An 18,576-nucleotide genomic window follows, 5' to 3' on the forward strand; every position below is an offset into this window, starting at 1 on the left:
ATATAATCTATATTTCAAGATATGAATTCAACAAGAACAAGTTTGTAGGATCTAGACAATTTGAGCTAGAAAACTATCTAGGTTGATTAAAAAACTACTTGTAACATTTCAGTTATAAAGATAATGCGAAAGATAAATAACACAAGACACGAGAAAACTACAATCTTTGAGAAAAGCCCCGGGATCTAGTCCAGATTGAACGCACACTGATTTAAGATGTTCACTTATTGCTTCAGACTATATTTAACAGAGATAAAATATACTCACCAAATTTCCCTGCTTCAGTAATATTCAAGCACCGTAAAATTCCTAGAAGAATCTTAATTTTCTTTAGAAGTTGTTCTTGTAAATCTTCTAGCAGAACACCAGTTCTCTTTAAAAGATACTTCACAGTACTTCGTGAAGACTAATGCTATCTTGCCTCTAACATGATACTTATTTTTATTTGATTTCCTTTAGATATCTTCCAATCAAGATAAGTACAAAGTTGTTTGCTATATATGGATCTTCAAAAGAAAAGAAGATGTCTAGCAAACCTCAACAATTAGGATTTAATCTCTTCAAAACTTATAGAGATACCTAATTGATTCTACCTTATGAGAATTAATATGAACAAATACAATAAGAGTTTAGATATATATCTTGTGAAATTAAAATGTCTGAGACGAGAGTACCTTGTAATTTCTATCTACTTTGTTCTTGATCTGTAGTTCGAAAAGTACATAATCAATAAGAACAAGATCTGGATTCAAGAACCATCAAGTAAAAGTAATCATACAAGACTTCGACAATCTCTAAGTGAAGTAATCAAAGTCGTTTCTTGAAGAAACCTAGATTCTAGAGGACGACTCTAGCTTAATAACTAGGACGCCAGAGTGTTGAGCATTCTAGTTGAAAGAGTCCTCTTTATATGGATTATCACGTGGATTATGATAGCTTTGGATTCAAGTTAAGGTTGCTTAAAATTCAAGCTAAACACTTCTCTAATTTAGATGAAATTCCAAGTAAGAATCATGTAAGCATGTCAGAAGTTTACCATAAATTACAAAGAAAGATATGCGTACTCTTGGTATGGTTGGTTACAGAACCATGCACAATAGATAGTTCACCATGTCCAAGTAAATTTGTGCCCGTTCAAGTAATAATGGTGCTAAAAACAACTCAAGAATAAACAATAATCAACAATGGCAGTAAGATTTTGTGAATAAAGGTGTGATAGAAGTGTTTACGAGAAATTTGGCAAAAGTATAAGAATACATCAATAATTAGTGTATGAAAGTACAATAGCTACTTAGCAATTAGTGTACAGAACAGCTCGTGTACTTAACCCTTTATATAAAGGCTAAAAAACTATGTCTAAAAAGACATGCATGCATAACCCAAGCAGTTCTTGTACTTTTGTCTCTCATAGCAGATGTTCAGAAACATACCCAAAATCTATAAGTATACATACTAGGTATGCATACCCAAAATAGTTCGTTGGCAATTTTATTTGGCTAATATTTCAAAGATCAATTTAAACAAAAAAATAGTTTGTGAACAGTAAATTGATCTTGACTAAGATAGTTAAAGATCTGTGAACAACCATTGCTTGAACCATATTTGGGATTAAATCAAGACAAGTTTGAACTCGAAACTACTTATTCCTTCAGTATAAAATCTACTAAAATCATACCTCATAATCTCATAAGACAGAATGCTATAAACATTGAGTAAATTGATAAAGTTCTCGCAAATATCTTCTTTTGTCCTTTAATATTCAATCTTCGAGGGCATTATGTGATATGTGATACTCATGCTATTATGCTCTAATCCTATTCGGAGACTTAACTTTAGTGTACTAGGAATCAAGATAATATAGTATTGTGCAACTAGTATTGACAATGAGTTTGAGATATTTAAAATTGTGAGTTCAACCGAGCGATGCTCTAATACAAGAATACAATGAGTGTCATCAAGCACATGACGAACATATTGTTGGAATGGGTCGTATGATATTGCTTACTCAACCTTGTTATTCACAGAGACATAGTATATTCAGATATAAATGTGACATTGAAGGAAAAACTTGTGATATGATTATGGATAATAGTGGTGTGGATAATTATGTTGTTGTGCATGTGATCAAGAAGTTTGTGTTGCCAGTTACACCACATCCTCACACTTGTCCAATTGGTTGAGTTAATCCTTCTTCTACCCATAATATTACTCATCACCGTGTTGTGATTTTTCTTTTCATGGGTATAAGGCTTCGTTTGGTTTGACATGCTCAACATAACTGCCACATATCCTCTTCTTAGGATAGCTTGGAAATATGATATTTGTGTTGTACACAATTGTTTTAAGAATAATGGAGTTCAAAAATCCAAAATTTTTTAAAACTCATCGAGATGTTAGTGTCCGAAAATCTGACCGAGAGAAACCATCGAATTCAGGAAAAAAGAGTCACGAAAGCGTGTATGTCCTCGGGAAATCAAAAGTGAAGACTACACTGTCAGTTTCGCGAATTGACAGATGAATGAGGAGTTAGGATGAACTATTGTAGGCTTTGACGAGCCTATTTGGATGTTTTGAGCGACTTCTATTCACATTAAGATTTAGACATGATATGTTTTGGAGTTTTGCAACCATTTGACTGGGAATAGAGCATGGGCGCTTCTATAATTTGGATACATGTTTAAGAGATATTTCAACAACTTCAATAGAATCTTCAATTAATCTTTTGGAGAGAAAAATACAAGGTACAAAAGTTAGGGTTTTGGAGCTATTTCCATCATCTTTTTTCCCATTTTCTCATATGCATCTCATGAGTTTTGCTAATCCCATGAGTAGCTAAAATTCTTAGTGATTATGCATGAATTCCAAGTTCTAATACATGATTCGGTTTAGCATATACATCTCTTTTACTTGTTCAAATGATTATTGTTGTTTATTCTATAATTAATATTATGATTGATTGATGAATTATTTAGGTGGACAACTAAACTAGTTTATTAGTTAACCTAATGCTAATAGAGAATTAAGATATCCGTAATTGTTGAATAATTCTTTATACAAGTAGAAATTGCGAAACCTTGGAGAAGGACTCTGTGGAACAATCACAAGTAAAAACAACATTAGAAAGTAAACCTTGCACTAAGCGTTTAACTACTATGATAAACCTAAATTCACAAAATATAAAGCATCCGACCAAATTACACTTAGAATACGCTACTTCTAGGTGGTTTAGACGAATAGAATCTTGTATTCGAGCGATTCAGTACCCAGTGACTTAAGGAATTTTGAGGATAACACTGCATTTGCTGCTATTCTAAGGTTGGTAATAATCTATGATTAAAATATACTACTTTCATGACTGTTTAGTAACGAAAAAGGATTCCCTAATCATATTTATCTTTATTGCTTGCAATCTTAATCACTGTTAATTGCTTTAATATTTCTTTAACTTTAAAATCTACAACAAACCCTTCTTTGTGACAGTTTTGACAACTAAAACTCCTTGTTCTTTATGGAACCAATTTTATTGATTGCTATATTATTCATTAGTAAAGTAGAGGATAAGTGAATTAATTTGTGCACCTACGACACGCATCAATCAAGAAGTTTAAATTTCCAGTTACACCACATCCCCACACTTGTTCAATTGGTTGAGTTAATCCTTCTTCTACTCATAATATTGCTCATCAATATGTTGTGAAATTCTTTTTTTTTAATGGGTATAAGGATTCGTTTGGTTTGACTTGCTCAACATAACTGCCATACATCCTCTTCTTAGGATAGCTTGGAAATATGATATTTGTGTTGTGCGTAATTGTTTCCCGAACACTTACACTTTTTACTAAGGTGGTGAAAGAAAATTCCGTGTCCTCCAGAGTCTTCTACAATTATCGAGGAACATTGTGATCGAAAGACCAGTGCTTTAGTAGCTATTATTTCTCCGTCTTTGCATAACTCTCATACTTGAATCTCTCACGAGGATAGTAAGCCCATGGTAAAATAAAATAAAATTATAAGGACATAATCAAGCACGTTACTGGTTAAGTCTACTTGAACATGGTATTTTACAAGGACATATTACCGATTTGCTGACAACGAGATTGATTCGACCTAATAACAGTCTGTGTGCAGGTCCTGGATTATTAATAAGAATGAAAAATATGGGTTGAAAACTTACTCCCTCCGTCCCACATTAGTTGAGCCATTTGTAGTTTGCACAATTTTTAAGGCAAGGAAAGAAGGAGAGTATGTTTAAGTATTTTTTTACAAGTATGCCCTTATGGATAATAACTTGTAAAACTTCGAAATGATTTATTTATACCACGATTTTTTGTAAACTTTATACTGTTGAAAAATATTTTAAAACACCTATGTAACGAATATAAACATGACTATCAAATTATACATATTTCTTATAGTAACAATAATCAATTAAAATAGTAGTTTTAGAAATACCCTCTTGATTAATGAAATGACTCATCTATTTGTGGGACAAAATTTAAAACCAAATAGCTTAACGAATTAGGGAAGGAGGGAGTATATCAATTGTCAAGCATGGAACCTCATCACAATCCTTCAAATTTTTTTGATTTCTTGTTTAATCCTTTAAGAGAGAGTCCGCATAAGAAATGAAAAAAAACACTCTCACAGAACCGACCAGACACAAAAATTGGGTGAGGTGGACACGCCATCCCATGGACTAGCAAGGGTCTATTTTTGTGCTTGACCGGTTTTGTTCAAAGTATTTTCTGCCGTCCGTTTAGTGTTTTTGTTTCCTTTATTAACCGTGTGATTGGACTTACTACCAACTCGGTTCTACTTAGTTAATCTAGTTCTCCAATCTTAGCCTTCTTGTTGTGTACCAACTCCATAGGGCCATTAATTCGTGCGCAGTTGGCTCGTTCCGCATTTCATATTCCCTGGATGGCCAGTAGATCTATATTAACTGGTGCGCACTTGGCTCATTAATCGCTGCGTACAAAATGGGAATACCCATCAGTTTCTTTCTTTGGACACACAACCAAATCAGAGGTGAAAGCGGGAAAAGGCAAAAAAAATAAATATGGAAGAAAAACTTTCTTTTCTCTTATTTTTTTTCTGCTCAGTCTGTTCGTACTTCCTTTCCTTTGTCGTTTTGCAAATCACAGTCTCTCTGCTTTCCTCTTTACTCTGTCTGTCATCTTGGAAATCAAGAGTTATCAATAGACCCAAAAACGATTTGGGGAAGATTTTTTAAACAAAACGATCTCTTGATCCTTGGAATTCATTATTATGAGGTTTGATGTTTAATCCAGAGCAACCTTTTTTTTCTCCATTATCAGTTGATTTTCAAAGTTATTTTTCTACTTGGAAATCTATAATCATTTTGTCACAAAACCCTAGTTCAAAAATCTCTGTGGAAAGATAGATGGCTGAAGTTGAACATTGGAAGCGAATGTATACAGAGTCGGGGAGAGATTTTTTTCTTCTCAAGTATCAGAAAATTGAGTTGGAGAAACGAGTTAACGAACTTGAGAATCAGGAAGCGTTGCGCTTGATAGATGAACTTGATTTGAAACATTTACTGGAAGATGTTAAAATCAAGTACGATCGATTGTTGGTGGAGTTTCAAGAGAAGAAAATTGAGTGTGAGTTGGTAAAGAGTGAGTTGAAGGAGCTGAGTGAGAGTAAGATCGGTGTCGGAAATGGACTCAAGGAGTACCATATTATGTGTAATCGGTGTAAAGAGCGGAGGAATAAGAGTCTAAAGGAGGAGAAGAGAATTGCAAATGAAAGAGAGAAGAAAGAAAATGAAAGAATTACAAGTCTGGAAAAAGAAATTATGAAGATGGAAAGTGATCAGAGGGAGAAATGTGATGAGTTCAATAAGGAGATTATGGAATTGGAGTATGTGAAAAGAAGAGCAGAAGATGAGATAGAGATTTGGAAAAAGAAATTTAAGGATTCAAAGTGTAGTAAAAGAAGAGCAGAAGATGAAATACAGATTTGGAAGGAAGATGTTACTAATTTGGAGTGTAGGAAAAGACGAGCAGAAGATGAAGTTGAGATTTGGAAGCAGAAATTTAAGGATGCAGAGAGTGGGAAAAGAAGAGCAGAAGATGAGACAGAGGTTTGGAAGAAGAAGTTTATAGATTCCGAGTGTGCGAACCGAAGAGCAGAAGATGAAATACAGATTTGGAAACAGGAATTTGAGGGTTTGGAGTCTGAGAGAACAAGAGCATATGTTGAAATTAACCTTTTAAAGATCAAGTGTATGGAATTAGAGATTCAAGCAGGGGAGATGCTGAATCATGGAGCTGAACTGGAAGATTGTAAATCCAAGTGTCATGGTTTGCGGGTAGTGCTTAAAGAGAAGGAGGCTGTATGTATTGATCTTCATCATGAGCTTATGGTCTACAAGACCAAATGCAATGGAATGGAAGAGTGCATTATGAAATTAACGGAAAGCCGAAAGGATGGATTTGTAAGAGAGAAGACGGCACTGGAAAGAAGTGCTTACTTCGAAAGATGTGTTAAGAAGGTGATGAGTGACAAGAGCGAGTTGCGTGTTCAACTCGGTAAGGTTATCGAGAATTTGAAGTGTGGGAGAAAAATTGCAGAAGATGAAAATGAAGTTCTAAAGAAGAAATTATTGGAATTGGAAGAATATAAACTTAAGTACCGTGGTGTGTGTAAAGAGATTAAGGAGAAGGAAATGGAGTGTGCTGGTGTACTGGAGAACCTAATGTTAACTAAGGTTGCTCTTGACCATGAGCTTGAGGATTGCAGAACCAAATGCAGTGGAATGGAAGAGACAATTATGGATCTTAAAAAAGAATGAAAGATTATGTCAGAAAGAGAGAAGACGACAAATGAAAAAATTTCTTACTTGGAAGAGGTAATTAAGAAGATGAAAAGTGATGAAGCCAGTCTATGTGCTCAGCTCAAGAGTGAGAACTGGGTTTTAGAGTGTGGTAAAAAAAGAGCTGAAGATGAGATTGAAGTTCTAAAGATGAATTTTATGAAATTGCAGAAAGAATTAAAAGATTATACATCCAAGTGTCATGGCTTGTCAACAACGCTTAAGGTGAAGGAAATGGAGTGTGTTGGCACTGAGTCTCAGTTGAAGGAGCTGAATGAAAGTAAGATTGGTGTTGAAAATGAACTCAAGGAGTACGAGATAATGTGTGGTCGATTGAAAGAGCAGATAATTAAGAGTCTGGAGGACAAGAGAATTGCAAGTGAAAGAGAAAAGGAAGCAAAAGAAAGAACCATTAAGCTGGAAGAGGAAATCAAGAAGATGGGAAGTGATCTGAGGGAGAAATGTGTTGAGTTCAGTAAGGAGATTATAGATTTAAAGACTGTGAACCAAAGAGCAAAAGAAGAGATGGAGATTTGGAAGAAGAAATATACGGATTTGGAGTGTGAGAAAAGAAGAGCAGATGGTGAAATTGAGCTTGTAAAGAAAAAGTGTAGAGAATTAGAGATTCAAGCAAGCGAGATGCTGAATCATGGATCCGAGTTGGAAGATTATAAAACCAAATGTCATGGATTGTCAGCAGCGCTTAAGGTGAAGAAAATGGAGTGTGTTGGATTTGAGGGTAAATTGAAGAACCTAATGTCAGCAAAGGTTGCTCTTGATCATGAGCTTGAGGACCGCCAAACCACCTGCAGCCGAATGAAAGAGGATATTACGGGTTTAACAAATGTAGGAAAGATTATGTCCGAAAGAGAGAAGACGTCACATGATAGAATTGCTTACTTTGAAGAGTTAGTTAATAAGATGGAAAGTGATGAAAAGGATATGCTTGTTCAGCTTAAGAATGCGAACATGGTTTTGGAGCGTGGGAAAAGAAGAGCGGAGGACGAGGCTGGGAATTGGAAGAAGAGATTTACGGAGCTGGAGATGGGATTGGAAAGCTTACAAAAGGAATATGCTTATGATGATATATGCGAGAAATATATGGACGAATATATTAGCAGGAAAATGGATGGCAGGGTCAATGCTGCTAGTGTGGCTCACTTGACTAAAAGTGAAAAGGTTCTTAGTCCTGCTTCTCTACCCGCTACGGACTTTTCTTCATTCCATGAAATGTTGTTTGAAGATGTACATGTCTCAGGTATCAATATTTCTTTCTGTTAGTTTTCATTTGATCATTTTTTTATTTTGGACTAATTTGTTCATTGTGTCTGTTGTTTCTCTTTGTACTTAAGTAAATGTAAACCACGGATTATGTTTTATTGAGTGTCTTATCAGTTATTGTATTTGTAGATAGCTGATAGACATTTCGATTCTTGGTCTTTAGTAAACTAGTAATCATACAGGGAACACCCAGTTGAAAGGTTGTAGTAACTGCTAACACAAAGGTTAACTAGGATAGAGGAAGGATGATTTGGGCAATAATCGGATCTAGTTCAAATACTTGTTCATTTTTATTGTATTCAGTAGCATTTGCCTGATTATAATTACACTAGTTAACTAAATTCCGGCCATAACGAAACTAAACTTGCTGAAATATCCACAGCAGTCCATTTTTCCGCTGCATATGTATTCTGCGATCTTGTTAAGTTTATTTTACATCTTATGTTAACTTGTATAAATAGGGGTATCCATATCTTCATCATCTAGGACAAGCAGTGAATTCATACTAGGTAAGAGGACTAGTCTTTTATTTGATACTTGGGATTATTGTGAAAGATGTAGTTTATTTCTGAATAACGGGTCACTCATTGTCCAAGTAACTTGGGTATAGTGGCACTCTTCTTATACTTCCTTTATCGTTTACTATGTAACTGATAAGAAAAAGGACCGGAAGGAAAAAACAGGTAATCTAGGGGAAGGACCTTCATATGTGTTTTGTGTAAAAGCATGAATAGTTATAGCTGATAGCTGTAGCTGCAATCTACGATTAATTCATGTTTTGTGTCTCATTTGTTTAGTTCAAAAGTCAGAACAACTTCTAATTGCTTATGCGACCGCTGCATCAGTCGATAATGGAATGTCCTAATATATCAAACTTTATTTTTTCTTTTGCAGACACACCTAATACCAAGAGCCAATTTGACCATTCTGCAGATTTTAAGGTTGAGAAGAAGAATATTTGTTCAGATACCAAGGTGGAGTTGGTGAGTAAAGCTAAACAGCAACCAGGTTCTGAGACAGGAGGGAGCTGCAAAGAAAATCTGGTTTTTCTCAAACAAGATGGTGTAACAACATCATCCATATGTATAATTGAGATCGAGGATGACGTTATTGAGGTCAGTGACGGTGAGGATGAAAAGGAGATTCCTCTGACACATACTTGTAACAACAAAGGTGAAGACATAGATCATGCATCAACTGATGGAACTTTGAAAACATTGAACAAGTTTTTGGAAAGGCCATTGTCAGTTTGGGGAAGCCTTGACAAGAATATTCAATTCTCTTCAACTATGAAAAGATGCAAGGTTTCCACCAGCCGAAGTGTCAGCCAAGAAGATGATAAGTTCCCAAATATAAAGATATAAAAACTTTTACGCAGTGCAGGACTTTACCAATCCATGGTCTTTTACTCTTTTATTTATTTTTAGGAAACTCGAACAGAATATAGAAAGTCACATTGTCTGTGCCCTCAGGAGACCCCTTGCATGCACAAAACAAGTACCAAATCTAGACGATGTTCTTTGTTATGTATATAGTATGGATCTATGGAGTATTACATTAAATCTCTTTTATGTAGCCAGAAAGATGCTCGTTTAATCTCTCTCATCTTTGTATATCAGCATCAGAATGAGTAAACGCTGCGCCCAGAGCCTGAACCATTTGGTTGAACTAGAAGAGAAACTTGATGCCTAATGACTGATTGTGTTGATTCTTTAATCCCTGCAGCTTGAGTTAGATATCCGTCGTGGCATCCTTCAATCCGCTCACCTTGTGAAGGTATGGAGTTGTAGTAGGAAATGATGACCAGAAATGCTTTAAGAATTCTTGAATTGGATATCCAGTAGTGTTGTAGCTCTTCTTTAGTCTCGTCAGGAAGTATACATTCCTGTAAATAATTATTTCCAAGAAGATTATACTTGATGCTTGTCTGCTTGACAGCGGCTGAGACAATTGACTTGGTAACAGGATCACTCCATCCCGTTACTTTCAAATCTGCGATTTAATCCCTCAAAGAAACAATGATTGCGCACTATTATACCTTGTTTTGAAGTCTATCTCCGTATTAACAAACCTTAATTATCTATTAGTTCTGCCGATCTCAAAAGCCTAATTTCTTATTCTTCCTCTTTAATAAATCCTAACCTAATTATCTCTCTCTCTCAAGAAAAAAAAAAAAACTTTTGAAACTAAGATTATATAATAATTGATATTAATCACTAATCATTAACATTAACTACTAATTATTAGGATTAGATTCTAATTATTATCATTAACACTAATGAAGTAAGGGTATTATTGTCATGATAAAAATATGATGGATAAGGGTTACTGATTTTACCACATAGTGACCCTATTTTGTCATTACCTTGTATGCCTCAAAACAGGTTTCTTGAATTCAGATGTTGATTCAAATTTCAAGGTATATCCCACCCTCATTTCCTGTCTGCTAACGAGAATGGAGTACAACAATTTATGGTGGTCAAAATCAATCCCCCTAAAGTGAGCTTTGCTTTGTAGGCTCCAGGCTGCAAGCCATAATTCGCTGCCCACGCCGAAAATGCTCAATGATAGAGATGTTGTTCTTGGTAATGTAAATCGTAAATTTTACGACATGGAGGAGGAAAGTGAGAGCACTTGTTTTTACATTGTACCTTCTCTTGACGGATTTGGAATTATTTTTTGAGGGTTGTTAAAATTAAGTGTGTGTTTACGTATTATTTGCAACATGATTTTTTAGTACGAGTCAACCAAACTTAATGGAAAAAAAAGGACATCTGGTCGTTTTAGCCTTACTTGTTTTGTCGGGTTATTTGGATAGAGCGTAATAGTATTATTGTCTTTCGGGGCATAAATAAATCGGAATAAGAAAATCTTTTGGGGATAAAATCTAGTTTGATACTATGGAGTTTGGATTTGGATGCTTTTTATAATATACCTACTAGGTGTGTTCTTTTTGGTCGGAAGTCTTTCATTTATAGTTGATAAGGTCTTTTCTCTTCATTTTGATAGGTTTTAAGTTTTTCTTTCCAAATCCATTTTTTTTAAAGATATGAAAAAGAAAATCAACAGGTCGGACCTAGGCAGTTCAACTCCGTGTTATGTTACAAACTTGACATCCCTTTATTCAATGTGGACAGTCTTTGCCGTAGTTGCAAACGAGCTATGGACATATATGGACACATATATGTTAAACTCGACCCGAAATAGCAAATATGTATAATTGAAGTCTATATAGCAATACGAATTTTGTATCAAATAGGAGATAGAGTAGATAAAGTTTTGAGTGATAGATAAGTTCAAGTATCCACATACCTTTTGTTGATGAAGTTCCACAAGTTCCCTTGAGTAGTTCTTCGTCTTCATTCGATGAACACCGTGGATTCTAAAGCTCAACTACACTTAAAATACTAATCCGATACTTAGCTATAAGTAGATAGAAATCAAGACTTAGAATGAGAATATTAACTTGACAAAAAATCTTGAGATAGCAACGCTTGTGAGTCGACCGAGCAGTGCTCTAACAGACTTGGAGTGTTTCGTAATGATTATTTCAATAACTTGAAAATTGCTTTAATGCTAATAGTTCGTGAAAACAGCTATTGTCATCCCCTAAGAACGTTTCAATGATTGAAATAGAGTTTAGAACACTTACCATCATTGGATTATGAACATAGTATGTGTTCTTGCATATATGTGATTCATGACCGGAACTATAGTATGCATACCTGTATGCGTATCTGTTAGTTGAGAAAATCCGAAGGGTTTGGGTCCAGGAATTTCTGCTGTGTTTGGAAGTATGCGTACCCGTACACGTACTGGCGTAACCAAACTCGGTCCGGCTACTTAAGTATGCGTACCCGTTTGCATACTTAAGTAGGTTACTTTCTAAAATCGGTTTGTTCATGAACTAAAACATTTATATAATAAGGAATGCAATCTTTTGCAAACCGTGGATATGATATTCATGAATTGATTCGAGTGAATCAAAATCGTTTGTTCTTCAATTATGTCTTGTATATTTCCATGAGATCTAAGCAATTAAAAAACTCTGTAACTAGTTTCATTTGAATCATTTGAACTAGTTATGGTAAAGATGAATAAGATTGATATGAAATTGCTCATATGGCAAACCATTGGTTAACTATTGTTGAACTGACTAAGTGTACACATTTAGGTACGGTTACTCAAACCTAAATGAAAGTACATTCATTTTTGTATAACAAGCTAAGTTCGATCTAACAGTTGAAAGATATTAGCTTGAATCTAATCAGGATTTCATCTAACGGTGAATATTGAATGCTTTGTTACCAAGGTAACTTAGATTGCAAACCCTAATTTGAAAATTATATAAAAGAGAACTCTAGCAACTGGGAAACCTAATCCCCACACCTCATGTGTGATACTAGTTGCGACTAGAGTGGATTCTCCTTTAACCTTAGGTTTTTCACGAAACCCCGTAGGTTAACGAATTAAAGACTTCATTGGGATTTTGAATCCAGACCCAACTATTTTCTCTGTAGTTGCGTGTTTTCTTGTTGTTTTCTATCATGATTGAGTACTATATTCTTTAAGATTTGCTCGAGATTTATCTCCGGTAGGCAAGATAAAAAAGTAGTCACAAACATCTTCGTCTCATTGTTTGTGATTCCAAAATATCTTGTTTCGTTAATCGATTAAGATTATTGTGAGGTGATTGATAATATTATCTTCTTTAAGATTTGCTCGAGATTTATTACCGGTAGGCAAGATAAAAAAGTAGTCACAAACATCTTCGTCTCATTGTTTGTGATTCCAAAATATCTTGTTTCGTCAATCGATTAAGATTATTGTGAGGTGATTGATAATACTAGGTTGTTCTTCGGGAATATAAGTCTGGTTTATCAATTGGTTCCTGTTCACCTTGATTTTAAAAAGACGGAACAAAACTCGTAGGTTTATCTGTGGGAGACATATTTATCTATCCAATAGACTTTTCTGTGTGATACAGATTTGTTTATCAAGTCTTCGATTTTGGGTCGTGGAAACTCTTAGTTGTGGGGTGAGATCAGCTAAGGGAATCAAGTGCGCAGAATCCAGCGTGGTTTTTGAGGTGTAAGGAACGCAATTGTACCTTGATCAGTGTGAGATTGATTAGGGCTCAACTACATTACAGTCTAAAGTTAACTTGGAATAGGCTAGTGTCTGTAGCGGCTTAATAGAATATGGTTTTAAAATCTGGACTAGGTCCCAGGGTTTTTCTGCATTTGTGGTTTCCTCGTTAACAAAACTTCTGGTGTCTGTGTTATTTCTTTTCTGCATTATATTTTGTTATATAATTGAAATATCACAGGTTTTAACAAAACTTATGGTGTCTGTGTTATTTCTTTTCTGCATTATATTTTGTTATATAATTGAAATATCACAGGTTGTGCATTGAATCGATCAATTGGCAAATCCAACCTTTGGTTGTTGATTGAAATTGATTGATCCTTGAACATTGATCTTTGGCACCGTTCAAGTTATTTATCTTTGTTCAATCAGGCTCGCAAATTTCTATTTGTTTGATTGCGGATTGAATTGAGAAATTGAGATATAACTCTTTGATATACTTTTCTTTAAGATTGAGTCTGACTGTCTAGTTGATTCTCTTGATAGTATATTGGAGTTGGTCCCTGCTTTTTCAATTGGTATTAGAGCAGGCAAACACGTTTAAGACCTTATAAGTCTGTGTTTGTAGCAATCTGACTTTGTGGACAGATGTTTATCTCCATGTCACGCATAAACAATATGTATTTCAAAGCTTTTAACTATGTAAAATGTCTTGGGCTTTCCTCAAAAGATAACTCCTTAGTTGATTCTTCCAAATCCCGAGGTAGAAATGAGACACTTGACATTATGACAAAAGCTAAAAATAATTTCTCCAGAACTTAAAAAGATTCGGCTAAGTCGATTGATTTTAATAATTATGCTCACTCATGGATGAATTTGAAAAGTCTCTTGGTCGAGAACGGGAACTCTACTATATTACTGAATCCTTCTCTAACAATATTGAGAAACTCGTTCAAGAAACTACTCTACAGCATGAAAGGATTAGTACTCTTGATAATATTGTTAAAGAAACTTCAATTAGAGAAAAACGTTTGATCGAGGCTCATTCATCTGATCTGAACAGTCTTCGTGTTGAAAAAGAAAAACTGGTTGCATCCCTTCTCTTAGCCCAGGAACAGTGCAATTCCCTGAAAAAGGAAAATTCTATTTTAATAAGAAAATGACCTTCTATGCCAATCACTAATCCTCAAGTGAAATTGCATTACACAAAGAGAAGTTCTCCAAAGGAAGTTTCTGCTAAGAAATATTCATATTACTTGCAGTCTTCTAATAAGGCTATGAACTTAAAACAAGTGCCTACCAGTGTCTCTCTTCCACGAACTTTTTCCTTATGTGGGAAAAAGAATCATCATATTTTACATTGTTTTGCTAGAACGAAACAGATTTCTGATCTTCAAAATCTACTTCTTTTCACTGTCGACAGAGTAAACTCTCCGATGACCACTACAATGGATTTCATTTCTGCAGAAAAACAGGATTCTCATAAAATGGATTTCAATGGTCACTCATCTCGAAATATCCATATGAATCGTGTCCCTCAGTATGGCGCAATTTCTTACACCACAAAAATACACATTCCCAGTATTTAGAGCATTGCTCGGTTGAACCCACCAAGCGTTGGTATGTCAAGTTTGGTTGTCATATTTTAGTGAATCAAAACTCATGTTAAGATTCGCTTGATTATGTACTAGAGTCAACTTCGTATAGGTTAGCTTGAAAGTATTAGGATATGAGACATTACAAGTATTGCGAAATCTTGAAGATGTGAAGAAGCAAGGAGCTACAACGACAACAATCATCCTTCCACTTGCGGTTAGTGATATTTGACTTGAACTATTTCATTACCTAACGTATCTTTCAAGTCGTGCATATTGAAAACATAACTGCGAAGCATATTTGAACTCTAGATAGACAGAGTATTAAGGAATACAATACGAGGTTTATTGCTTAACCATTAAACTTTGTAGATAAGACATCGCCATAATCAATTGAATACTATTGTGATTATGTATGGGTATGAGGTGAGGATTTCATCCTAGGAAACAATGCTTACATGTGTTCTAAGGAAATAAGTTTATAAACTTGTTTGTGAATCGAAAAGGAAATTTCCAGGTGTTATTGGTTTTGTTATTCATTGCACATCTTATGAACAACCAATATGTGTGATTGAGTATAACCGCTCACAAGTTGTTTGTGTTCTTGGTAGAACTATTCACAAAGGCCTGACTTATGCATTGGTATAATTTTTATTAGTAAAACCGATCTTAAGTAATCACCTAAGATGGTATGATCAGGTTTGTGTGTCTGACAAATTATGGGAAAGGGGAACCGATCCTAGTAAGAGGTGCAGTACATCACAAGGGGAACTGAAAAGGCGAGGGTACCCAAATATACCTCAAGCTAAAACTTTTCCTACCTATAAGTCCTTTCTCCGAAAGTGATTGTCTATGGGCTGAGTCGAGGCAATACAACTAATCGGTTCACACTTCGTGTGATCGTCTATGGATACGAGATCGAGACAATACAACAACGAAGTATGTTTACTTGATACAAAGGTTCATACTTAACCAAACACAATAGGATTGCTTATCAAGTAAATAGGAATTAACGTTTGTGTATTTTACTTTAATTATAATAAAACAATTATAATGCGGAATATAAAAGTAAATGAAACAACAAGATTTTGTTAACGAGGAAACCGAAAATGCAGGAAAAACCCCGGGACCTAGTCCAGAATTAAATACTCTCAGGATTAAGCCGATACACAAAATTACACTAACTTCGTATAGTTGAGACCAAGTAAATAACCCTATAGTTCACCTAGTTCCTTATGTATTCCCTCGCCTCCAACTTATAAATAAGTCACGTACTTGGAACAATTCCTTTGGTTCGTATTGCAAACAGTAAAGGAACAACAAATCTGTTTGGTATCAACTCTATTCAACCAAGTGATATGAGTCGGACAAAGGCTCTTCCGTTTATCTCAACATAAACTCATTCGTCAGGTCCTTAGATCTATCTTATATTCAGTCACCCAAAGGTAATCGTTTAAGATTAAGCCAACAACTCCTTTAATCCGAAGAATCGTGTTGATGCCGATCTACTCAATTAATCAATCCAATCTACCACAAGGATAAACCGATTATAAATTGGATCCTCTTTTATCGAAACAAGTATTGTGCACACCGAAGATTATAAAACCCAAGTCAGATCTTCAATATCTTCTTTGTCTTCAAATCTTCTTAAATCTTCAATAAAAACCTGCACACAATCACTTGAATCTCTTGTGATCAATCACGCACATAACAGAGTCTGTTAACAATGGATTATCACAAGATCGTCTTTAGAACTAACAACAGTCTAAAATCCCTGTCGAAACTCTGAACTAGTTTGAGTGAATCTTATATCATAAGAGAAGATTCTCAGGAATAAACAAACTAGGTGCAATCAGATTTCAACCACAGTTAGTCAATCAAATCAATCGAAAACAAAAGATAAACCGCAATTATCTAGTTTCCCACCAACGGTACACGCTAGAGATTCTCAATCCCAAAGAAGACTTTAAACTAAACGGCCGTAAGAGATTTCACCTAATTAGGTTACTCTCCTCTACGAATAGGCGGCTACACCAGTAACAACAACGAAAGAGTAAATTTGTTGTTACGAAGGATTAGTTTTCTAGAAAGGAAAACTTCGAGTATTTATTAGAAATGAAGTTTGGACACCAAGGAATTTCCAAAACCGAAAATATTCTCAGATATTCATAAAAGCACAGATTCGGTTTTCATAATTCCTGGAAATGCTCTATCCAAAAATAACGATCGAAATCTCTCGGAAAATCTAATTAGTAAATGCACATTACTAGTTCTGTAATTTCCATACAAAATGAAATTAATAACCTTAATTAAAAGATTCTTAACTTACTTATATTTATATCTTGGGATTCTCTTCCCTTAGCCGTTAAGGAATATCTTTGAACAATTAAAGAAATAAACATTCACAGCACGTGTTCAAAGTTTGTCGACATCTTTACTTTGTAAGTTATCTTTCACACTTATAACCTTAAAACTGATTTTTCACACTTCCAAACAAGTGTAGAATTGGTTCATCTGACTTTCAAGAACTATGTGATTGATCAAACCAACATTCAATCACAATCATGGATTTACGGTTCTACCAAAACAAGTTTCGGTTTTACCTCCATGTGAGTACTGTGCATAGTCACACTAGCTTTCCAAAAATTCGGTTGACTAGGTACTAGGATCGGTTCCCCACATATTTATGGTATCTAACTTATATGTGTTGCACATGTCCATAGGATCGGTTCCCCTTTGCCTAAAAACGTGTTGCACATGTCCATAGGATCGGTTCCCCTTTCTGATATAAACCTTGCTGCACCCCATACAAGGATAGGTTCCCTTTGATGTATTGCACCCCTTACAAGGATCGATTCCCCTTTCCTTTTAATTGGTCAGACATACAAAATCCGATCATACCAAAGTGATTACTTAAGATCGGTTTTACTAATAAAAGTTATATCAATATATAAGTCAGGCCTTTGTGAATAGTTCTACCAAGAACATAACAAGTTGTAAGCGTTCATACTCTATAACACATATTGGTTGTACATAAGATATGCAATAAATAACAAAACCAATAACACCTGACAATTTCCTTTTCGGTCCACAAACAGGTTTATGAACTTACTTCCTTATAACACATGTAACCATTGTACTAGGATGAAATCCTCACCTCATACCCATACATAATCACAATAGCATTCAAATGATTATGGCGATGTCTTATCTACAAATTTTAATGGTTAAGAAATAAACTTCGTATTGTATTCCTTAATACCATGTCTATCTAGAGTTCAAATATGCTTCGCGGTTATGTTTTCAATATGCACGATTTGAAAGATACGTTAGGAAATGAAACATTTTAAGTCAAATATCACTAACCTCAAGTGGAAGGATGACTGTTGTCGTTGTAGCTCTTTGCTTATTCACATCTTCAAGAATTCGCAATACTTGTAATGTCTCATATCCTAATACTTTCAAGCCAACCTATACGAAGTTGACTCTAGTACATAATCAAGCGACTCTTAACATGAGTTTTGATTCACTAAAATATGACAACCAAACTTGACATACCAACGCTTGGTGGGTTCAACCGAGCAATGTTCTAACAATTCCCCCTTTGTCAATTTTAGTGACAAAACTCTTACATCATATGGATAAACAAATTACAAGAATTCATTACAATCCGCTTGATTCCCGATTCAACAGCACAGTAAAACTGCTTACATTCAATCCTTGAAAATGTCGTTGTTGACATTATAATAACAAAGCTAATACTCCCCCTAAGGA

The 18,576-nt window shown here is 34.9% G+C and overlaps 2 protein-coding genes across 2 annotated transcripts; both read left to right on the forward strand.

The window, feature by feature from the left end:
- Positions 1–5,404: 5,404 nt before the first annotated feature.
- Positions 5,405–6,817, forward strand: LOC113354117 (tropomyosin beta chain-like). The gene has a single exon (XM_026597578.1). The coding sequence runs from the start codon at positions 5,405–5,407 to the stop codon at positions 6,815–6,817; it is 1,413 nt and encodes a 470-aa protein (XP_026453363.1).
- Positions 6,818–6,823: 6 nt separating this feature from the next.
- On the forward strand, positions 6,824–9,622 carry LOC113279975 (early endosome antigen 1-like). The gene is made up of 2 exons (XM_026528608.1): positions 6,824–8,096; positions 9,014–9,622. Exons 1-2 carry the CDS (start codon positions 6,824–6,826, stop codon positions 9,481–9,483), a joined length of 1,743 nt encoding a protein of 580 aa, XP_026384393.1. The 3' UTR covers positions 9,484–9,622.
- Positions 9,623–18,576: the final 8,954 nt, after the last annotated feature.

This window comes from Papaver somniferum, chromosome 1, assembly GCF_003573695.1.
Source record: "Papaver somniferum cultivar HN1 chromosome 1, ASM357369v1, whole genome shotgun sequence".
Taxonomy (NCBI): Eukaryota; Viridiplantae; Streptophyta; class Magnoliopsida; order Ranunculales; family Papaveraceae; genus Papaver; species Papaver somniferum.